This window comes from Dipodomys spectabilis, unplaced genomic scaffold (assembly GCF_019054845.1).
Source record: "Dipodomys spectabilis isolate Male_0828 unplaced genomic scaffold, ASM1905484v1 ptg000094l, whole genome shotgun sequence".
Classification (NCBI taxonomy): domain Eukaryota; kingdom Metazoa; phylum Chordata; class Mammalia; order Rodentia; family Heteromyidae; genus Dipodomys; species Dipodomys spectabilis.
In genome coordinates, this window is record NW_024870771.1 from 7,570,786 (window position 1) to 7,595,022 (window position 24,237).

Sequence of the window (24,237 nt, forward strand, 5' to 3'; positions counted from 1 at the left end):
TGCAGCAAAAACTGTACTCAAAGGAGCATAGAGCAGTCAATAAGTAAGCTGGGTGTCAGTAGCTCACACCTATAATCCCAACTACTCAGGAAGCTGAGATCTGAGGATCACAGTTCAAAGCCCGTCCTGACAGGAAAGTCCATGAGCCTCTTATCTCCAGTTAATCACAGCCAAAAAGCCAGATGTGGTGCTGTGGTTCAAGCAATAGAGTGCTAGCCTTGAGCAAAAGGAGCCCAGGGATGGCATCTGGGCCCAGAGTTAGGATTGGCAATAAATAAATAGCCCTCTCTAGGATGCTTGCTGGTGGCTTATGTCTGTAATCCTAGCTACTCAGGAGGCTGACATCTGAGGATCATAGCTGGAAGCCAGCCCAGATAGGAAAGTCCATGAGACTCATTTCTCCAATTAAAAACAAACAACAACAAAAAAAAAACCAGCCTTGAGCAAAAAAGTTCAGAGATAGCATCCAGGCCCTGAGTTCAAGCCCCAGGAATGGTTTAAAAAAGTCTCAAATCAATAACCTAACCTTCCATTGCCAAGAACTGAAATAAGAACAAACAAAATCTCTGTTCGTTTTTTTCGAAGACTTTCTGTGTTGCCTCCACTCTGTCTTTTTTTCCTCACATGAAAAAGAAAGTTCAAGGAAGTAGGTGCAATGGCCAAACGCACCAGTAACAGAGTTGGTTTCATGTCCCAGCTCCATAGTTCAAGGCCTCGCCTCAGGCCCTGCCTCCCTTGCCTGTGCAGCTGCCACCTCAACCTTCCCCAGAGTGTGGAATACCACCTCTGTCACCCCCCAGAACCTCACAGAGCCCAAGGCTCCAACTCCACATGCAGGAGGGAAGGCAGCTCTGTGCTACAGACAGCACATTCTAGCTGAGACTTTTTGGCAGCAAATATCCCCATTTTTATTTAGTGCAGTGTTGGCACAAGGCCTGCATCTTGCTTGGTGGCCCCCTGTGGAAGGCACTGCTGCACATGTCTGCTGTCTGCACAGACCTGGAAAGTGCGTGCCACTGTGCGTGGCCAGGTGGGAGTTATGGAAATGTGCTGCTCAGTGGAATGTGAGATGTCGATGGCAAGGGAAGCATTTGTAATAGGTTGCAACCTGACCTCCTCCCCTGTGCTGTGGCCCTTCACCCAGGCCCACACATACAGTGTGTGTGTGTGTGTGTGTGTGTGTGTGTGTGTGTTTGCAGTACTAAGAATTGAGCTCATGGCCTTGCACATGCTAGGCATACTCCTCTGTCTTTCTCTCTGTTTCTGTCTCTCTGTCTCTCTCTCTCTCTCTCTCTCACACACACACACACACACTCTCTCTCACTCTCTTTGAAGTTGGTACTGGATCTTGACCTCAAGGCTTTGTGCTCTAAGCTTTTTCTCTCATAACTGGTACTCTACTACTTTGAGTTGTGCTTTCAGTCTAGCATTTTGCTGGTTAATTGGACCTGGAATCTCTCAGACATCTGCCTAGGCTAGCTTCAAACCATTATCCTCCAGGTGTTAGCTTCCTAAGCAGCTAGGAGTATAAGCATGAGTCACTGGTGCCCAGCTCTAGACAAGTCCTTCTAACACTGAGCCAGCCAAGTTCTCCCCCAAGAACAGAGCTTTGGCTATATTCTGTGATGAAGTTCACTCCTAGAGTCATTAGCATGTCTGATATCTGTGAATTGGATTCCCATATGAAGAATCACTGAGCCCTGGAGGTGCTTCTCTAAACTCTGGTCTTTCCAGTCCAGGGGGCCGTGATAGTGTGAAGATGGGTCACAGAGGCTGACTTTGTGTCAGACACAGGAGAGAGAAGGAAAGAAAGCTGTCCAAGGATCATCAGAGCCAGAAGGCTGGCTGCTTATGAGGCTGGCTGCTCATGCTCATGGAGACATGAACAGCAATGCAGGCGGCTTCCTGGGGAAAGATCAGACAGCACGTTGTGGCAGAGGGAATTCTCAAGGTGTTCCTGCACCCCACCCTCAGCCCCTCGTTTAGTCAGACAAGAGTCTGGGGACTACTGGAAATAGATTTTGTAGCTGAAATGGAGGGCAATCCTAAGCTGCTCTTAAAGGAAGAAGACCATGCTGTATGAGCTGTCTGGACCCAACATAACTTCATGAGCCCTTTAAAGCAGAAGAAAAACACAGAAGAGATCGGAAAGCTGTGGGCCTGAAACTGCCATTGTAGTTCATAAATGAAGGAAGGGAGCTAAGACAACAACGTGAGCCCAGCAGCCAGAAGAAAGGAGTTCCCTTGCCTACACTCTATGGGACCGAGTAATCCCACCCGAAATCTGAATGAGATCACGCCCAGAGTCTCTTCTGAGGTACACAGCCCTGTGGCCACCTTACACAGGCTGAGCCACAATGTGCCTGCCTGGTTCCCAGACCTTCAGAGACAATGGACATTGCCTCAAGCCCGTGAGTTTGTGGTCATTTGTTAAAGCAGCCACAGAAAACCTCACACAAATCCTTTCCCATAGCACTTCCCCGTCTGCATTCTCAGTGGCTGGAGTTGACCGCCTTGTCATTAAGGTCTAATGGCCATTAAGGAGAAAACCATCCAGATTCCGTTTGTCTAGTATTCATCTATTTGAAATTAGGAGCTAGTTTGTCTTTTTAATGTTCAGTTCTTTTCATTTTCCTAAAGAGAAGATCTTCCCCAAGTACAACCTCCACTTCATCTAAGGACTTTCTGTACCCTAAGAGTCATTCTTAATTTCTTTGGAGTGTGAAGTTGGTCTTCTAGTGGTTAGGAACCAAGGAAAATCTGTTTAGGCACTCTCGAAAGGGAGACAATGATACAAACAAAGCACAGAAAAAAAGGAAAAATGTAACAAATGCTGTAAAATTGTAGCATTGAATTCTGACAAAAGGGATTCAGCAAAGAGTGAAGGTGCTTGTCATGGGCGCTGTAACAACTTCAGTGCTAGCTCACACATATGGAGCAGTGGTTAGGACCAAGTGTGTCAATCCTATATGCACGTTGTCATTATAAAGCAGTAAAATAAGCACCATTATTAACTCTCATTGTTCCCAGATAAATATTCTTGTCCTTATGCATGAAATTAGTAGATGCCAGAAAGGAAAAATGGTCCCAGTGCTCAATATACCTCCCCAGGCTTCTCTTTTCTCCTGTATCTTACTCTGCAATTTCCCATTCTTACATCTCTTTATCTTCAGACAGATGTTTTTATTAGCATGTGTTAATTGTCCAAGAGTTTTATTATGACTTTTTCATACATGCATATAATGTAATTCAATTTTATTTACTTCCTCTATTACTCTTACCACCTCTCTTTTGACCCTCTTTCTTTTTATAATTTTAATAAGTTTTATTGTATCATTTTCACAGGACATATAGTGTACTTCAAATCATGTTCACTACCCAACTACTCTCACTTATCCTTCTAACCCCTCACTGTGATACTTGACCCAATACCCCAATAGTTCCATTTTTATACTCATGTCCTCCATTTTGAAGTCTGCCTTCCTCATAGGAGAGAAAATGTGCAGTATTTGTCTTCCTGTGCCTAGCTTATTTTGCTGAATATGATGATGCCCACTTCCCTCCATCTTCCTGCAAATGACATGTTTTCATTCCTCTTTATGGATGAACGATACTTAACTGCATATTCAGAACATGCTTTCTTTCCATGATCAACCACTGATAGGCACTGGGGCTGATTCCACTTTTCTGAGTAGCACTGTGCTGAACACAGGTGTGTGTGGGTATGTGTTTTATGCCAACTCATGTTCCTTGAGTTATGTCCAGGAGTGGTATAGCAGGATACTATGATGGTTCTGTTTTTAGTTTTTTGAGGAGTCTCCACACTGATTTCCTTACTGCCTTCATGAATTTATTCCCACCAACAGCGTGTGAATGTTTAATTTCCCCTGTATTATATTGTTGTCAGTTTCCTTGGGAATACTATTTTCAAGAGGGAGAAACAGAATCCCAGTGCAGTTTGATATGTTTTTTTAAATAAGTTTTTTTTATTGTGAAAATACCATACAGAGGGGTTACAATTATATGAGCAAGGTAATGAGTACATTTCTTATCAAGCATTGTTGCCTCCTCCTTTGTTTTTCCCCTACCACTCCTGCCCTTCAATCTCCACAACTACACTCCCTCCTCCCCCCCCACCAAAGTTGTAATATGTTTTCTGTATGGCTAAAGATGTTGAATATTTCATCATACATTTATACTTTGTCTTTTGAGAGCTGCTGTATTCATTTGCCTATTTAATGGGTAGTGTTGTTGTAGTATTCAGTATCTTTAGTTCTTTACATATTCTGGATGTTAACCCTCTGTCAGATAAATAGCTCTGTTGGTTGTCTCTTCCTGCTGAAAATTGTTTCTTTGCTGGGCAGCTATTTAATTTGATACACTCTTATTTGTGAACTCTTGTTCATATTTGCTAAGCAATTGAAGTCATAGAAAGTCTTTACCAGGGCTGAGAATGTGGCTTAGGGGTAGAGTGCTTGCCGTGCACTCTGAGGCCCTGGGTTTGATTCCTTGGTACCATACAAACAAAAATAAGCAAATAGAACAGCTGTTTTAAAAAAGAATGTCTTGGGGCTGGGAAGGTGGCTCAGTGGTAGAGCGCTTGCCTTGCATGCATGAGGCCCTGTGTTCGATTCCTCAGCACCACATAAGCAAAAAGAAAAAAGCTGGAAGTGGCACTGTGGCTCAAGTGGTAGAGCACTGGCCTTGAGCTGAAGAGCTGAGGAACAGTGCCCAGGCTCAGAGTTCAGGCCCCACGACAGGACCCAAAAAAAAAGAATGTCTTTGCCGAGTCCTATATTTTGAAGTATTTTCCCTATATTTGAAGTGTTTTCCTCTACTGGTTTCAGAGTTCCAAGTCTTAGATTAAGACTAAGGTCTTTCATGATTTTGAATTTACTTTTGTGCAGTGCGAGATCTTCTACATATGTGTGTTGTTTTCCCAGAGTCATTTATTAAAGAGGCTGTCTTTTCTTCAGTGTTTCAGTTCCTTTGCCAAAAATCAGATGGGTAAAGCTGTGTGGGCTTACTTCTGGGATCTCTATTCTATTCCACTGGTTTGTATGCCTGTTTTCCTTCAAGTTACCATACTGTTTTGTGACTAGGCTTCATGGTATAATTTTGTGAATATCCTCTTAGGAGGTATAATTTGAAGCCAAATATTATGATACTCTTTTTGTTCAGGATTACATTGGTTATTCTGGGTCTCTTATTCCATATGAATTTTAGGAGATTTTTTTTTCCAATTTCTGTGAAAAATGTCATTGGGATTTAATGGGGATTGTATTGAACCTATAGCTCACTTTTAGTAACACAGCCATTCTTACATTAGTTTTATCAATCCATGTACACGAGAGATCATTCCATCTTCTACTATTGTCTTCAATTTCTTTTTTCAGTGTTTTATAGTTTTCATTGCAGATGTCTTTCAACTTTTCAGTTAGGTTTATTCCTAGGGTTTTGTTTGGTTTTTGTGTTTTTGGTTTTTGTTGGTCATGGGGCTTCCTTGAACTCAGAGCCTGTGTACTGTCCCTGAGCATTTGGTGCTCAAGGCTACTAGTGCTCTACCACTTGAGATGCGGCACCACTTCTGGTTTTTGAGTGATTAATTGGAGATGCGAGTCTCCTGGGGACTTTTCTGCCCAGGCTGGCTTTGAACTGTGAGCCTCATATCTCAGCCTCCTGAGTAGCTAGGATTATAGGCATGAGCCACTAGTGCCTAGCTCCTAGGTATTTTAGACTGCTGTGAGCAGGATTGTTTTCCTAATTTCATTCTCAGCTTGCTTATTGTTGGTATAGAGAGAAGCTACTACTTTATATATGTTGATTTTCTTTCTTTCTTTTTTTAATTTTCTGGCACTAGAGTTTAAATTTAGAGTCCTATACTTGCTCGGCTTGCTTACTTAAGTGATGCTCTACCACTTGAGCCATGCCTCCAGCCCAGCTTTTTGCTGGTTATCTTGGAGATAGTCTTCTTTAAATTATCTTTAAGTAGTTGTACAAAGGGATTTAAATTCAATATGTCTATTCATGAGTTCACTACATCTTAATCAGTGTATCAGTGTCACCTTTTTCACCGTTGGACTTTTCTACAAATGCTGGCTTCAAACTGGAATTTTCCTATACTTCTGGCTAATCAGGATAAATAGGAATGACTCACCAGAACCTGGCTCTGTGTTGGATTTTCTGTCCTGGTTCTTTGATGAGAACCTTTCTTACATCTAAGAGTTTTCTTGTGAATCACATAGAGTCTTGTAAGAACCCCAAACAGATATGACCAAAAGAGATCCTAGTATTTTAGTGCCCTAACTGTCTTCATCCCAACCTTAACCTTTCTACCACACCCCCAGGATATTCAAAGTATTCCTAGTGTTCAAGCCTGTGAACACAGGAAATTTATGGGAAATACTTTGACAGGGGGAAAAAAATTACCTTGGGGAAATTTACTTCATTTGCCATAAAGGATGCATGTATTAGAAGAGACAATGTCAGAGTTGATAAGAAAAGGAATGGAGAGGAAGAAAAGCAGCATGCAGTTTCTGGGAAGACTGCATGTCTTCCTGGTGTTTAGCATTTGTTCTCCCTGAAGTGAGGGCTCTAAGCACACACATCTAGATGTCAATCACTTTTGAGAATATCACATTCGATTAGTATCCACATTAGTGGTTTCAGTGGCTTCCATCAGAACTGGTTACTTCAGACTGATCAAGAGCCCACTGGAGGCTGACTGTGGTGGACAGGAGTGGAGGGAAATGAGGCCACTAAGCAGGCTGATTTTCTGTGCCATCTGCAGGGCCACAGGAAGGCCTTTGAGCCTCACTTAGCAGAATGCAGCCTTTGAGCTCTGTGGTAGAGACTTACCACGTGACGGATTACCCTTTACCAAGGAGTGCTTACAGAAGAGGGCAGAGGCTCAACGGGGAACAGCCAGGAGATCCCTATGCCATGCCACGGAGGGACCCCAAGTTTGGTTGTGCTGGACCCTGGCTAAAGCCATACCACTTGAGCCAGGCCTTTTTTTTTTTTGTCGGTCATGGGGCTTGAACTCTGGGCCTGGGCGCTGTGGCTCAAGTGGTAGAGCGCTAGCTTGAGCTGAAGAACGGAGGGACAGCGCCCAGGCCCAGGGCCACTTGAGCCACAGAACCACTTGTGGTTTTCTGAGTGTTTTATTGGAGATAAGAGTCTCACGGACTTTCCTGCTCGGGCTGTTGATCCAGGCCTTTTATACTGTCTTTTATCATTGAAAATAAGTATCTCTCAGATTTGTTTGCCAAGGCTAGCTTGACTTATTTTTTAATTTAAGATTTTATTGTTTATGAGGTACACTGTGATAATTCAATGCATGCATACAATGTGTGCTGATCAAATCCAGGGTAGTTTTGATCACCAATATTGTGGTACCTTTATCAATACTATGTGGTTTGAGAATGTGAGGGTTTATTTCTGGTTTCTCTGTTCTATTCCCTGATTCTATATGTCCACTCTGTATGTCTATGCTAGTGCCACACTGCTTTGATTCTTTTGGTTCCTTAGTAAATTTTGAGGCAGAAAATATGGACCATCTTCTTTATTCTTTTTTTCCTAGATTATTTGGGGTATTTAGGGTCCCTTGCAATTCCATATGAATAAGATTAGGATGGTTTTTAATTTTTTCTCCTTTTTCACAGTGTTCATTATAAGTTTACGGAAATTAAAGTGATTTTTGAAGCTTGGTCTACATTTGTCATGCTTGCTAATCTTATGTTCTGTCACTTGAACTATAACTCCAGCCTGCCCTCCTTACCTTTTTTTATCTTTTGTCTTAGTTATTCATTCAGGTGGTCTCACGCTTCATCCACAATCTTCCTAGGTATACCTTTTGCATAACTTGAGTCACAGGGACATACTACCATACCCAACTTATTAACCAAGATGGTCCTTACTAAATTTTTGCTTAGGCTAACTTCAAACCATAATCTTTATTATCTCTACTTACCAACTAGCCAAAATGACATGCATAAGCCAGAAGGCCCAGTTTCATCATGGTATTGAGTAAGAAAGTGGGCATCTTTGTCTTGTTTCCAATCTTAAGCAAAAGCTTTCAGTAGCTCATCATTGAGTATAAATATTTTGCATGACTTCTTCATATTGAGAAACTGTACCTCTTTTCCTGATTTACTCAGTGTTTTTATCATGGAACGATGTAGAGTTTCATATGTACATTCCTGCATTGATTGAAATGGTCATGTATTTTTTCTTTAGTCTATTAATATATGTTACTTGGATTCATTTTGGTATGGTGAACCATCTATTCATTCCAGAAATAAACTGTCCAAGGCACAATATACAGTCCTTCTAACATGCTATTAAACTTGATTTGCCAGCATTTTGTTGAGAATTGCTGAATCTGTCTGCATAAGGGCTATTTTTAGTCTAGTTCTTCTGCAATTTTTGTCTAGTTTTGTTATTGGGGTGATGTTGCATTTAAATTTTACAAAAGACTTTGAAAAGAGTTGTTATTATTCCTTGGTTGAATTTACTACCAGATGACAGAATTTCTCTGGTCCTGGGCTTTGCTTTCTTTGGAGGTTCTGATTATTTATGCAACCTTCTTATTAACTGTGGGTCTAGTTGAACTTTGTAAAACTTCTTGAGTAAGTTTGGTAAAAATTTTCAATTTCATTTAATTTACCTAATTTGTGGTTGTACAATCTAATTCATAGTATTCTTTTATAATTATTATTTCTCTAAAAATTGATAGTAATGACCTACTTTGCCAACTAGTTACAAAGGTACAAAAATTCTGCAAAGGGAAGCTTCTTACAAACTGTGCTGGAATGATAAGTTTTAATGTAAAAGGTAGAATTTCTAGAAGCAAATATAAAAGAAAACCTTTGGGATATAGGATTTGGTAAAGATTTCTTAAAGTTTTTTCTCATTTATTTTCCTTTTATTGTTGATGATATTATGGTTTAAATTCAGATTCTTGCACTTGTTAGGCAGATGTTCTACCACTTGAGCCACTCTGCCAGCTTGAGTTTGATGATGAATTCTTAGACAAAGCACCAAGAGCATGAGTCATAAAAGTTAAAACAATTAAATCAAACCTCATGAAAAATTATTAAATTATATTCACAAAAATCCTTGTTAGGCGGGGCTGGGAAGGTGGCTCAGTGGTAGAGCGCTTGCCTTGCATGCCAGAGGCCCTGGGTTCAATTCCTCAGCACCACATAAGCAAAAAGAAAAAAGCCGGAAGCGGTGCTGTGGTTCAAGTGGTAAAGCACTAGCCTTGAGCTGAAGAGCTGAGGGACAGCGTTCAGGCCGAGTTCAGGCCCCACAACCGGACCCCTCCCCCAAAAAAAACCTGATTAGATTAACTATTACATGGAAAGAATACTTTTCTGAGTATGTATAGTGTGAAAACCTGTGAGAATCTCCTAGACAACTTTGACCTACAATAAGAATCTTCAGGTAGAAAAAAAAAAATCCTTGTTAGGGGTGAACACGTAAAGTACAGCCTGAGAGAAAAATATTTGTAAATCACCTATCTGATGAAGAACTCATGTCTGGAATATATAAAAAGAGCTTTCAGATCTCAGCATTAATATAAGTCCAATTACAAATTAGGCAGAAGACTGGAGGAGCTATTCACCAGAGTAGATGTGGAAGTAAACACATGAACAGCTAGTCACCGTCCACAGCCTTTAAGAAAACACAGATTGAGGCCATGGTGAGCCTTCACCACATACTCATTGTCTAATAAAGGTAGTGACTACGCCAAACTCCAGTGAGAAGTCAGAGAAGCTGTTGTCACTGTTATTGATTTTAGTACCCCTTGTCTTATATAAATTTATCTGATTTGGGGAAGGGAAGGAGAATCACAGAAAGAGTGAGACAAAGGACAAAAGGTGAACCAATGCAACAGTTTGGCACTTTAAAAAAAACTAAATATTCATCTACTATGTAACCTATTATGTGAGCATTTATCCATAGAAATGAAAACTCGTCTCACGCAGAACTCTACTCAGGAAGGTTTAGGGCGGCAGCTGTAACACCCAGGGACTGTAACTGACCCACAGTGCCATAAACAGGTGAATGATTAAACAAGCTATGAAGCTCATTCATTTAACACAGAATATTATTCAGCAGTAAAAAAAAAAAAAGGAGTAAAATATAACGTGCACAACAACTTACATGTATCTCAAGAGCTGCAATGAAAAAGCCAACCAAAAAAAACAAGCTTACATGAAGATCTCCCTATTGGTTACCTAAACGGGTAATAAAATGGCATAGAACTATAGAGAGAGCTGGGTGTAGTGATACCTGTAATGCCAACACTCGAGAGGCTGAGGTGTGAGGCTAGGGGTTACAGGTTTGAGGCCAGCTTAAACTAAATAGCAAGATTTAAAAACTAAACAAAAAAAAAAACTATATACACACATTCTACCAATGATAGGTCCCTGGCTAGAATCACATACAATATATTATTGGAGGAAAATACTATAAATATAATACCCTAAAGCCCAATAATTGTTTTTTGTTTCTTTTTCATTATTATCTTTATGGAGTTGTACAGAGGGGTTTTTAACTCAACTACAGTTTTGTTTCTTGCTCTCATTTCTGTTGATTGATGTCTGTATTACCTTTAAGTAGTTTACAGAGGGTTCAGCACGTTCGTTTATGAGTACGATGCATCTTGATCAATACTGCCCCTTGCATCATTCTCCCGCACGTCTCCTAACCCACCAATGCCCTCTATATTTTTACTTACATTTTCCATACATAAACTGAATTGACTGCATTTTCTCACCCTTCCTCTCTCCATTTGTCTCCTTCCCCTTGACCTCATCTCCCCTAACACCTCAAGTAAAAGAGGTTTCTAATGCCCTAAAGGAGAAGGAATGACACTTTGACAGTCTTTGATGGATCATATTTTATTTTAGATGTTCCTTGAGGTTGTATTTTTAAAAAAAGAAAGAGATAGTCCTTATGACTAATCCCATATGGTGTCTATATGTGAGATTATAACATCTCTTGAATTTACCTTAAAAATCATCTAGTGGGCCAGATGCCATGACTCATGCCTGTAATCCTAGCTACTCGTGAGGCTGAAATTAGAGGATCAAGGCTCACAGCCAGCACAGGCAGGAAAGTCCAGGAGACTCTTAGCTCCAATTAACCACTGCCAAAAATAAATAAATAAGTAACATCAAAAGGTAAAAGTGGAGCTGTGGCTCACATGGTAGAGAGCTAGCCTTGGACAAAAAAGGCTTAAGGACTGTGCTCGGGCCCTGAATTCAAGCCCCAGGACCCATAACTCCCATCCCCCAAAATTCTAGTAGGGAGAGGAATTAGATGATTAAACAAAACTGGCCAAATGTCCAGCATTGTTGAGGCTAGATGATACGATGTGTGTTTTTATATATCTTTCTCATTGTGTACTCATTTGAAGCATTCCATAATAAAAACAAGTTGATAACATAAATACAATTGAAAATATGAGTGTCCCTGGGGAGTGTTGGCTAAGTACAATCTTGGGATCAGGGTCTCTGGCTCCTACTAGAAAGCCGGCCTTCATTACAACTTCTGGGCCAGAGACAGAGGACTCCCAGACACACACCCCCTTTTGCCTGGGCTTTCTGTCTGTGTGCAGTTGTGTGTATGAAGCTGCTGTGTGGATAAACTTCCCATCTGTTCATGGAAATATCTCTCCATTTTGTGTGGTCATTCATGTCTAGACACCATTCTTCCATCTATTTGTTCATTTACTTTGTTTTTATTTTTATTTTGCAGTTTGTTACATTTTATTAATATCAGTTAGTTGTAAAACATGATTTCATTGTGAGATACCTGTATATGCACACGATGTACCTTGATACACCTCTCCTCTCTACCCTCCCCATTCCTAAAGCAGTGCCAACAAGCTTTAATTTTCCATCCTCACACACATTCATGTTTTGACCATGGTCGCCTTCCATCACTTAACACTGAATATGGGCATCAATAAATAAAACATGACTACTGCCTCCAAGAGTTCACAGTCTGGCTGGAGACAGTCAGAAATACAATGCACCAAGGGTGTAGATGCATGAGAGATGTTTGTTCAAGCCACTCTCAGGGCAAGATGGAGGCAGCTTCCGTGCCAGGAGCCTGGTATCCATAGGAACGAATACCTGATCTTTGTCTCCTATGTCAGGTCCAAATATGCCAGGTAATCTTGGACATTCTGCCTGTTTCAAGGCCAACTGTTTCCAGCCTTAGTTTCATCTGCAACAAGTTCCCTTGTCAGGGAACATAGTCCCAGGCTCTGAGGATAAGATGACTTCTCCTTGCCAGGCACCAGTGGCGCACACCTTTAAACCTAGCTACTCAGGAAGCTGAGATATGAGATAATGGTTCAAAGCCAGCCTGCGCAGCCATGAGACCCTTATCTCCAATAAACCACCAGAAAACCAGAAGTGGTGCCGTGCCTCAAGTGGTAGAGCACTTGCCTTGAGCTGAAGAGCTCAGGGACAGCGCCCAGGCCCAGAGTTCAAGCCCCGCAACAGGGAAAAAAAAAACAAAAAAAGATGACTTTGTCTTGCAAGTACAGTATTCTGCCTCCACAAGAACTAGACACAAATTAATCTATTGCAAACTTGATTTAAGGTTAGAGAAGACATGACAGATCCATGGAAAAGCACCATGAATTCTTTTTTTTTTTTTTTAGCACCATGAATTCTATAAACAATATGTGTGAGATCTTGTTATCCATGTGTGGAAAAGATAAAGTTGGATTCCTACCTTACACTACACACATCATTTGCAGGTGAATTAAATACTTATATGTCAAATCAAAATTTATTAAGATATAATGTAAGGAATATATTTGTCTTTGAGGTAGGACAGAAATTCCTAAACACACAGACAATATGTAAACCATATAGGACAAATTTGTATTAAAATGAAGAACTCTCATTTATCAAATGTCACCTTAAAGATCATGACAAGATAATCCACAAACTGGCAGAAGACAGTGGTGATATGTATCAATGACAGACCAATCAGAACAGGAGAAAGTGTGTGTGTGTGTGTGTGTATGTGTGTGTGTGTGTGTGTACACATAGGCACCTTCAAAGTCAATTTTACATCAATAATATGCTACAGATAAGTAACTCAATAGAAAAGTGGTTAACTCATAGATACTTCACATTAAAGAAAATGTACATGACTCATAAACATAGATGAGATGTTCAACTCATTAAGAATTATCAATAAAAATTATACCCACAGAAAGATACCATTTTTATACCCATCATCCTCACAATCTATGCCTGATCATGCTGATTCCATGTGTTGTCTATGATGTGGAGCCATGGGGACACTCCTATCACCTCTGGGAGGCTTCATGAGAAGAATAGCTTTGGGAAGCCACTTGGTCCATTCCAAACCTAATGATGCCACCCTTGCAAGTCTGCAGGCTGGAGGGTGAATTTACACCAGGGGGAATGTTTTCTCCCAAATTGGGCAAAATTCTAAGCTGATATGATGGGTTTTGACGCACCAAAGATCCACATTCCATGAGCAACACACAGCATATGTTCATGGGTGAAAAAGAGAGGTTAGGAGAACCATATGCGAAGACTCCTTCAGGCAGCAATGAGAAAATAGAGCAACACTGTCCTGAAGGAACTCCTGGCTGGACACTGAGGAAACAAGTGTCATCAACAGCAGGGAATGGCTGCCTTGTAGCTGCGCCACCCAGAGGCCCCTAGTGGAATAACCACAAGTCCATGAAAGTGAGCCTTCCACAGCCGCACAGGCAGCTCAGGAAGAAGGGCCTTTCACAAAGGAATAGTTCTGGGATGGCTCCGTTTTCATAAGATCCAAACCAGGCAAGACTCAGAAGACACATGCTAAAACAAAGACACACACAGGGATGAGTGACAGAGAGGTTACCTTGCTGTGTATTGTTAAAGTAGAGAAGAATGGGTGGAGCTGGAGGTATGTAGACAGGAAGCAAAACTCTAAGCTTGGGCTGTTTTTCTTAATGTGTCCCAGCAGGGCTCATCCTTTTAAATGTCAAGCTATACTTGCATGTGTGTGTTGTATATTTTGTTTGAATATATACATAAACACATACATAGTTGTTCCTTGGTGTACATGATTGTTTCCAGAACCATTAAATGTTCATTCAAGTCTCATAGAAAGTGCTATCATTGTGCATTTCACCTATACAGTCTGCTATATACTTCTTTATTAATCTGTTTTTGGTGAAACTCAAGACCCTGTGCTTACCCATGACACACCCTCCATCCTCCAATAAATTTTAAATCACCTCTAGAATGCTATGTATCATGCCTAATACAACACAGATATGAGGTAAAGTTGTTATAGTGAATCCTTTGGGAGATTTCAAGGAAGGGTCTATATGTGGCCAATACCAACAGTTTGCTTTCAGTATTTTCAATCCAAGATCAGTGGATGTGGATGTAGAACCCATGATACAGGGGGACATTTTTACAAGACACTATGTCGAAAAACGAACTTCACAATTTGGGGGAGGGCGAGGGGGCGGGCTAGCTGAGGAGATGCGAGGGAAGGGATGGTAGGGGGGAAACAAAGGAGGAGCCAACACTGCTGGATAAGAAATGTACTCTACCTTGCTCATGTAACTGTAACCCCTTTGTACAGTATTTTCACAATAAAAACATTTTTAAAATGTTAACCTTTTTAAAGGCTTTCTGTAATTGCACACTGGTAAATGGTTTTTAAATGAATCCAGTTGGAGGGTTTGGGGCCCTGCATCCTGACGCCACGTCTGCTGGGCTGCAGCAGCAGCTGAGTGCTAGAAGACTCATTGCTGCGACAGGTGGCTGAGTTAGCAAGGATGGTTTGAGAAACCATCTCCAGAACCCTCTCTGTTCTCCCACACAAGGAGCATTTGCCCTAAAATCAACTGTGTTTCCCTTCTACCATTTCACACCCAACCCCCTTTCTAGCTGTTGTGTCTTTTTTCAGGGATGCCCGATGGAGCCCTGGACACAGCCATTCGAACTGAGGAGGCAGGCAGTGAGGAAGAGCTGTATGAGGACCTGCGTGGCTCTGGACACCACTACAGTCACCCTGGTGGAGGTGGTGAGCAGCTGGCCATCAACGAGGTAAGTCGAGGCCAGGCAGCAGAGGGAGGGAGGGGCACAGGGGAACTGAGGCTCAGGGTGACTCAGTAGTCTCACACAGCCCTGCGGTACAGAGGTGGTCCAGGCCCTTGTGTGGCAGGATCAGATAGAGTTTCAGCAGGAGGCACCATTCTACAACAAGATGTTGAAAGCAGATTGTGTCTGATAGAAGATGACCCTGAGCTCCCTGGGGTCATTGGGGTCATACAGGGTGCTGGGCCATCTGACAGGGCAAAGCCACCCACCCTCCACCCCTCACCCCGCTACCACCGCACAGCTATCCTGGTAGAGAGGCAGGGCAAGGCTTCAACCCAGGCCTTCCAACAACCCGCTGGGACAGAGGAAGGGCAAGTGAGGCACTGTGGACGGCCCTCCTGCAGAAACCACAGCCCAAAGCACTACTGTTGCTATGACAACTGTGTGTCAGTGACTGTTTTCTGCTATTTCCTATCTAAGCAAAAGAAATGAGTGATAAATCTCAGCTGGGCAGAACTGGTTCCAATCCCAAATTCTCCTTTTGCAAGAATTTTTGAGAGAGAATTTTTTAACGTATTTTTATACTTTTCAGTTGACGCATGATTGTGTGTATTTATAGGGCACATTTACAGTGTGTGACATTTCAGAAAATGTGTATGCTATGTAGAGATCAGATGGCAGGTACTTGGCATGCCCATCACTTCAGACATTTACCATTTCTTTGTGTTGAGAACATTCAAAGACCTCCCTGCTAGCTACTTTGAACTGTTCTTAATTGACATCCATGGTGGTTACCCTGCTGTGGTATAAAGCATTAGAAGTGACTCCTGCTGTCCAGCAGCAGCTCTGTACCCACTAACCATCCTCTCTTGTTTTCTCAGCTCTTTGAGTTTGGAGGGGGTGGTAGAACACAACGGTTGCTAGCCAAATGTTCAGCACAAGCAGGTGCCATATCAACCTCTCAATCCCCTGGCCATGGGACACTGGAAAGCCTCTGCTTTGTTAGAAACAGGGCTACTGCACTCGTGGAGACAGTAGACTGCTAGTGGAGACTAGATCTTTCCTCCAATGCAGATGTGGGCGAGGGGTCCGTTTCTGAAATCACATACAACGGTTGCACTTTGCCTTGGGCTCAGCTTTAGGAGTGGGAGTTCACCTATCAGAGCCTGGTATGTGTGCAGGGTATGGAGCCCTCAGCACGTAGCCATGTAGCTTAGCTGTCATGTTGGTGGCCACAGCACTGCTGAAGACATCTGAAATGAGGAGCACTGCCTGGTATGGGGCAGGTTCTCAAGAGGCCTCCAATAATTAGAAAGATAATGAAGAAATAATCATAAAAAGCCCTCTGGGCCCCCCAGGGTTTTGGGTATTGCTTGACTGGCCTTATATACTGCATTGGTGTAGTGTCTATCTTCATAGTGGTGTATCTCTTTCTCAGCAGTGCAATTTTGGACTGTCATGTGTTGCTCCTGTGCAGAGATCAGAGGTGCTGGAGTTGGGGAGGGGGGGCTTTAGGTGCTAGACCAGAGTGATTCATTCAAAGACTCTTTGGCCAAGGGAAGCCAAAAGCAAGAACTGCTCTAAAATGGACTCAGGGAATGGCCTGGGATTGGAAGTTGTTGGGTCTACCTTACAAGTAGGGCACATGGCCTTCCTGTACCCTTTACCACCAGAGGGCACTGCATCCCAGGGGAGACAGTGAGCAACTAGGTGTTCCTCTCCAGTGAGCCAGTGGGCTTCAAGGGAAGAGGCTGGCTCCTCTCACAGGTGGACCACCATGCAAGTCACCTTCATGCCAGACACAGGCACAGGTAGGTCCTGATATAGAAAGGCCAAGAAATCAGTCTGTGAAAGAAGCAGGTGGGAGGGCAAGCCAGGTGTGAGAGCCGCCTCTCTGGATCTAAGGAGGGCCAGCCACCAGTCAGACCCCTCTCATTGTGGGGCACAGGTTTACAGAGGACTCACTGGGCCCAGCTTGTACTGGGGATTTAAGTGTCAGTGATGATCTGCTAGTAGAGACATTAAATAGGCCCTCCTTACCAGAAACTCTAAGTTATGTAAGACTCTGTGACTGTCCAATACTGGGCCAGCTCCCTGGCCTTCCACCCACCTCCCTTGTGAACTCAATGTAACCACGTAAACTCAGCAAGAAGCTTTGCTGGGAGTTACCATGAATTTCACACTTGGAGATCATTGAAGCAACAGGTGCCAGAAAAGCATCCATACTCAGTAATATTTGGCTTACCCTAAAATTCACTTGTATTTTCTAAGACTATATGGATGTCTTGTGTTTTTTTAATTGTTATTATAAAAGTGATGAACAGGGGGTTACTATTTCCTAAGTCAGGTAATGAGTACATTTCTTTTGGGGCACTGTCATTCCTTCTTTCACTCTTTCCCAGTTTTTCCCTTCCATCCCTTCTGCAAGTTGTTCATTTTCAACATAGTGGGATGTCTTGTTCTATGTTGTGATACTTTCTTGTTCATGTTAGCCATAGGACAAAGGAGACCACTTCTTAGTCTCCTCAGGGGCAAGGGTCATACAAAGATAGAGCACACAGAGAGAGAAACAGAGGCAGAGATAGACAGACACAGAAACAAAGAGAGAACAAGAACATGGCATACATGAAGGTTGTGGGTATGTTGTATGTATATGTGTGCCACAAGCATATAAAATTCATGTACTGAGCCAGGTGCTGGAGGGTCACTCTTAAAATCCTAGCTACTCAGGAGGTTGAGATCTGACTATCTCAGTTCAAAGCCAGCCCAGGCAGAAAAGTCTGTGAGACCCTTATCTCCCATTAACCACCAAATGTCTGGAAGTAGAGCTGTGACTCAAGTGGTAGAGTGGTAGTTTGGACAAAAAAGCTCAGGAGCATGCTCAGCCTCTGAGTTTAAGCCCCAGTACCAGCACTCACACAAAAATTTTTTAAATTCCGTGCCCATGTACCAAGTCCTAGCTTTAGATGCAGATGTGTGGAAGACACAATTCTGCCTGCAGGGAGTTGCCAGCAAGGAGTGTGGCTGTGTGTATGTGTGGCTGTGTGTGTGTGTGTGTATATGTGTGTGGCTGTGGGGGGGAAGGGTAGGGAATGTAAGTTCATGGGGGGCTTTCCTGCTTTTTGTGGTCTGAGAAGGCACAGGGTCTTGTTATATCTGTATTTCTTACTTGTGCCATGAGTCTAGTGACTCTTCAGACCTGCAGAGCACAGTGATGGTTACCCTTCCTGTACCAGAGGGTCCCTCTCCTCCACCATCTTCTGCCCCAGACCCCTCCCCAAATGCTCATGACTGGGGCCTTGGCCTGCCTGTCTGCCCTCTCTGCTTAGCCCACCTGGAATGGGCCTCGTCAGCTCTGCCAGCAGGCCTGAAGCCATCCTTGGCTTCTGAAAAGTTGAGGCTGAAAGGAGGAAGTTCCCTGTCCCGGAGTCCTGGACAGATATGCCTTCTCCACCAGACCCACCCTTGCCCCTGCTGTTAGTGCCGTGATCAACCGAGGTAGCCGGGCTATGGATGAGTGGATGGCAGCCTGGCCTGTACACATCAGTCCATAGCTGGAGCTCCCTCTTGTCTCCATCTACTCCCCATGCGGCTCTGAGTGGTAGGGGACTAGTCCTTCATCTGTGCACCTCCAAATAGGGAATGGTAAGGGGAGACCTAAACTTGCTCTGGACCCTTCTGCTGAGAGGAGATGAAGCCTAAAGCAGAAGACAGATAGACATGAACGGAAAGCCATAGACAGTGTTGTCTGAGTTGCACTTTATACCTACAAGGGAGCACCATCAATTATGAGGTAGGAAGCAGAGCTGTCTGAGCCCATACAAACACAAGGTCACCCAAAGACAGACCTGCCCGTCAGCACTCCACAGCGCATGGAGAGGATGCTACAGGCCCTGCAGCCAACTTCTGGCTGCCTTCTTCTCCCCCAATCCCTGAGGCAATGGACACATAGGTCCTGCCTTGTCAGGAGCCTGGTGCTGTCAGGATCTCAGACACCTGTGCTCAGCTTTGCTGGGCTCTACAACCACCAGGCTCACAGGCTTCCTGAGAACAGACCAGTGCAACTCCAGATTCTCTGGGCCACAACAATTAGCACAGAGTTGCAAGACTGCCTGGTGACCAGCGTGTCCAAAGCAGTCTTCCTCCTCCTGTTACCCGAAGCCACACCACCAGAACTTCAGCCCTCACCTGCCCCAGACACCTGCCTCCTTCACTTCTACCTAAGTTTCGCCACCTTGGCAAACGTGCAGACACCCTTTTCTCTGGGGCAGTCAAACTGGAGCTCCTTAGGGGCCTGACCTGTGCCTTCAAGCTTTTTTGGTTATGAAGTACACACATGGATAACACACACACAGGCACAAACACGGCACACAAAGCGCTTATATGATTAAATCACACACATATCCACAGGCACCCATATATACACACATGCACATAAACCTAGCCCCTTCACACATGGGCACACATGCCTCTGCATGTACACACACACCTGGCAAACACTGCCCTAAGGTCTTCCATAGATGATCCCATCTGTAAGGTAGATGTGGCCCCGGCACACACTCATGCACATACTCACAGGGATGCCTGTGCGTGCAGTTCAGCCACCAAGGGTGAGCCGTGACCATCCAGCCCTCAGCCCCACCAGCTACCTTCCTGGTCTCAGATGTGAAGTTACAAACGAGCACTCTGCTGTGGACAGGATGAGGCCTTCTGCTTGTGAGCTGTGATTTTGGACAGTTAAAGTCAGGGACTCCAGGGAGTTAGAGGAACTTGAGTACTTAGTGTAGCTGGTTCGTTTTACAGACACTAGCTGAAGACACTAACTACTTGTCCAAGTAAACAAAATGTTCCTCCGGCAGTAGTGATGTGGAGCCCTTCCGCAGGAATCAAGTCCCTCCAGGGTTCAAATCCTGGCTCTGCTCTACCTGCATTTCTGAGTGACCATGTGACTGCGCAAATTGCCTGTTTCAGAGTCACACTGACCTTGGAGGCGGGGCGGGGGGCCTGTGGGCAGCTTTTAGGGATCAGAATTCCTAGCCCACCCCGCCCCAGAGCGATGATGCAAAGATGCTGGGCGTTCTGCCCCCACAAGGCCCATCTGCTAGTCCGGCAGCCCTCCCCAGGAGGGGGCAGAGAGCAGTACAAGGACCGCTGAGACCCCTGGGCTCCTCCTTACCCGGCCCCGGCCCGACGTGCGCTCTGCCCTCCTCCGGCCCCATCATTCCCTCCCCGCGCTCTCCTCTCCGCACGTCCCCGGGATCCGGGCCTGGAGATGCCACGCGCGCGCGGGCGGGCTGCGCGGGAGGAGCCCGGTCTGCGAGCGGAGCGCGGACGGCTCCGCCCCTTCCCGGGCGCTGCGGGCTGCCGGCGCCGGCCCTGCAGCGCCGCGGGATTCCGGGCCTCTCGGAGCCCCGGGGAGCCGGGCGTCATGGCCAAGGGCCCCCAGCCCCGACGTGGCCCCGCCATGCCTGGAAGCGCCCTGCGCGCCCTGCTGCGCTGTAACCTGCCCCCGGGCGCGCAGCGAGTGGTGGTCTCCGCGGTGCTGGTGCTCCTGGTCCTCGTCAACGTCGTGCTGATCTTCCTGCTGGCCTTCCGCTGAGCGAACCGGAGGCCGCGCCGCGTCAGGGTGAGTGGTCAGCGCCGCGCCGCGCCGCGCAGGGCTGAGCGGCTCCCGCTGGGCCCCCGGCCGCCAGCTCCTGGTCTGCGCGCCGCACCCAGGGGCGCCATCCTGCCGGGGCCTGAGGGGCGTGGTAGCCCACGTGCGGGTCTTTCCATCTGTGGTCCGTGCTGGAGAGGGAAGGGCAACATGGCGCTTCTCCGTGTCACTGGGGACGCAGGCACCGGGGCGATCCGGGGACGGCGCGCATGTGACCGCAGGATGAGGGGAAAGGAGCTCGTACAGGGCTGTGTGAGACGCCTGGGTCCACACACAGCAGCTGCAGTTGCGTTTCCCATTTTTGGCCCTAAAACGAGTAGTAGCCATCAGCACTCCAGAGCCAGCTGCGCCTGACAGGTGCGAGCAAGCGAGCGAGCGGGGCTCCCATGCGGATGGATCGCCTCCCCTGCGCTCAGGGGAAATGTATCCCTCCCTGCTGTCTCCCAGACGCATTGTCTTGGCGACAACATCACAGGCAGGGTTGATGTCAGGCGCCCACTCCGCAGAGGGCCTCCTGCGTGGGTCTGCCCATACAGAGAAGACAGTAGCTACTCGGGGAACGGGTGGATCCGGAAACTCCTTCAAGGCTATGTGTTATCCTGGAGCTCCTGTGTTGTGCACCTTTCTGGAAACAACCAAGATGACTGACTAACCCCTCCTCCGCCATCTCAGGCTTCCGGATACCTGGTAGGATAGGCCAGAGACTCGTTTCTAATAGTGCCCAGAACCCTGGTCTTCGTGAAGTCTTGCCTTTTTGTTCCCGTACCTTCCACAGCTTCCCCACAGCTGCTGGGGAAAGCACCCATGTAGGATCCATTTCTCCCTGCAGGACTGAAGAATGGAAGAAAAGGGGTGGGCACCAAGCCATGGGTAGGAGGGTTGTTGTTTGTTTGTTGCTGGTCCTGGGACTTACACTCAAGGCCTGGGCGCTGTCAGAGAACCTAGTTATGTACAAGGCTAGTGCTTTACCACTTGAGCCACAACACCACTCCTGGCCTTTACGAAGTAGTTTATTAGAGATAAGAGTCTCACAGACTTTCCTGCCCAGGCTGGCTACAAACCATGATCCTCAGATCTCAGCTCCTGAGTAGGATTATAGGTGTGAGCTACTGGCACCCAGCTGTTTGTTTTTTGTTGTTGTTGTTGTTGTTGTACCTGGTTCAACTGAGTGAACCTAGGGACATGGGGAGACACTTCGCCAGCTAATACAACACAAGAACCTTCAGGGACTAGCACATTGGGAAGCTGGGCTTTGCTGAGTGAGGTACAGTCCCCCAGAGCTGTGGACTGTGATGACAGACCCCGGGTTTACACGAGCTCCCGCTCACCCACTACTAGGGGGTACCACTACTTCTGTTCCTGAGCCATCTCCTTCAAGCATGTCTGTGGGAGGTGGGTCAGCTCTGCACCCAAAGCAGGCTGATTTTTCACAAGGCCTTCATGGATTCTCTTGCCTCCTCCCGTCTCTGTGTCATCCGGCTCACCTGCAAGCTCATAACTGTAGCAGGAATGTGTGCCAGGTGGGAGGCCTGCTGTCCCCAAGAATAACCCTCTGCTGTGTGCTGGGTGACAGCCACTGCACCATGAGAGGGCATCTGGGGTGTGGATGCCCCCAGGGTCATCAGGTTTGGAGCGGGTGTCTCAGCCTCAGGAAATAGTAAAAACCCAGTGGTTGGGCAGTGATCAAGGTCTTGCCTGCTCATTGCTCTCCCAAAAGAAAGGTAAGCTCCCATCCTGAGCAGGCTTCTGTGCTCCTGTACTGCCCATCCGTCTCTGATCATGTGGCACAGACAGACCTCTTAGACAGTGACTGGAACTGAGTTGGGGCCACAGGGCAGGCCTGGCTGCTAGGTGTGCCTGGTAGCCATGTAGGTGTGAGGATCAGCATGCACACTGTGCTGGCAGTGTCCACAGGGACCAAGGGAGGTGCACAAGGGAGGGGGACAGCTCAGAGCAGAAGTGGGTGCAGAGGGCCTATTTGAAGATGTGTGTTCTTCCATGATACTTTAGCCAGGCCTGCAGCTGTGATGAGCAGCTCTAGCACTTAGTCCTATCAGGATAGTATGTTCCACCCCCAGCCCACCCTCCTCTCCTGCTTTAAGGCCTTGGAGCCACCCTTGGTTCATAGAGCAGAAACAGAGCCCTGGTACAGGGAAGCAGGTGGCAGCCAATGGAAAACAACTCCAAGGGGCAGGGAGCAATTCTTACAGTGCGTCGGTCCATACCACTCAGGAGAAAGGAAGCTCAGCAGAGGGAACACTACAGAGAATCGTCAGCTAGGTGGAATGTGCCTGGCTCAGCAACAGTGCACAAGGACAATGCAGAGGTGCCTATTGCTGAGTTAGTACGCTTCTCCAGACAGGAAATAAAGCGAAGAAGCTGAGTAAATTTAAACTCATTTCTGTGTCTTGGAACTTAGGCATCTGAGGAGGGGGCTCCTCAGCTCTCATGGGGGTCTGCTCTCGGAGCCAGAGGAATCATGAGGCCTGTTCTACAGCGATTCAAGAGTACAACAACCTGACCCAGCCACAGCATGGGCAGAGCACACTGTACCCAGGCAGAATGACACCAGAGGCTGTGGATTGTTCTCATAGGCACAGCATATCCACAGGGAAGCCCATGGAAGGAATAAGGCCCTCTCCCTCCTGCAGCCTACTTTCCCCCTTAAACAGTGCTTAGAAGGGTCTGCCAGCAGCACATGCCTGGCATGTTAGAAGGAAAGTAAAAGGCTCAGTGGGGTGAAGATGTCACTGGGAAGAGAGGGAACCATGTGTTCTCAAGTTCTCTTTTGGCCTGTCCTTGACCCCTGACAGCCAGGACTCTGCCCTATCTATCTGCACCGCGCTGCCCCAGAAGAGCTGCTGGCCTGGAGGAAACCCCAGTCAGCCCCTCTGAAAAGCAAGTCAGGCTCCCCTCTTCCCAGGGCTGCTGTGAGTGGGCACAGAGTGTAGGGACAGCCTCTGCCTAGGGCCCCGTGCAGCCGTGGTCCCACTGACTGGCCTGCTGTGCTTCTATCCGCAGCTCATCAGTGATGGCAGTGTGGTGTGCGCCGAGGCACTCTGGGACCATGTCACCATGGATGACCAGGAGCTGGGCTTCAAAGCCGGGGACATCATCGAAGTGATGGATGCCACCAACAGAGAATGGTAGTGGGGCCGTGTGGCGGAAGGCAAGGGCTGGTTCCCTGCCAGTTTTGTACGGGTATGGTTCCAGCTCCTGCTTCTCCCAGGCTCAAGAAGAGCCTCCCTGCTCTGCTTCAAAATCTAAGACCCAAACAGCTGTAGAACCCTAAGCATGGACCTCCCCTCCCCTGCTCTATGAGGTCCAGCTGCCTTGGGCTGGACAGGTTGGTGTCAATTTGGGCTCCATGAGACTCAGTCTCATAACAAAAAGTGAACAAACAACAGCAAACACACAATGGAATACTATTCAGCCTTAAAGTGGGATGAGGTTCTGGCCTAAGCTACAGCA

At 46.0% G+C, this 24,237-nt stretch overlaps 1 protein-coding gene across 1 annotated transcript; it reads left to right on the forward strand.

Moving 5' to 3' along the window:
* Positions 1 to 20,538: 20,538 nt before the first annotated feature.
* LOC122112389 (small integral membrane protein 39-like) lies at positions 20,539 to 23,854 on the forward strand. The gene is made up of 2 exons (XM_042685171.1): positions 20,539 to 20,736; positions 23,788 to 23,854. Exon 1 carries the CDS (start codon positions 20,539 to 20,541, stop codon positions 20,707 to 20,709), a length of 171 nt encoding a protein of 56 aa, XP_042541105.1. The 3' UTR covers positions 20,710 to 20,736; positions 23,788 to 23,854.
* Positions 23,855 to 24,237: the final 383 nt, after the last annotated feature.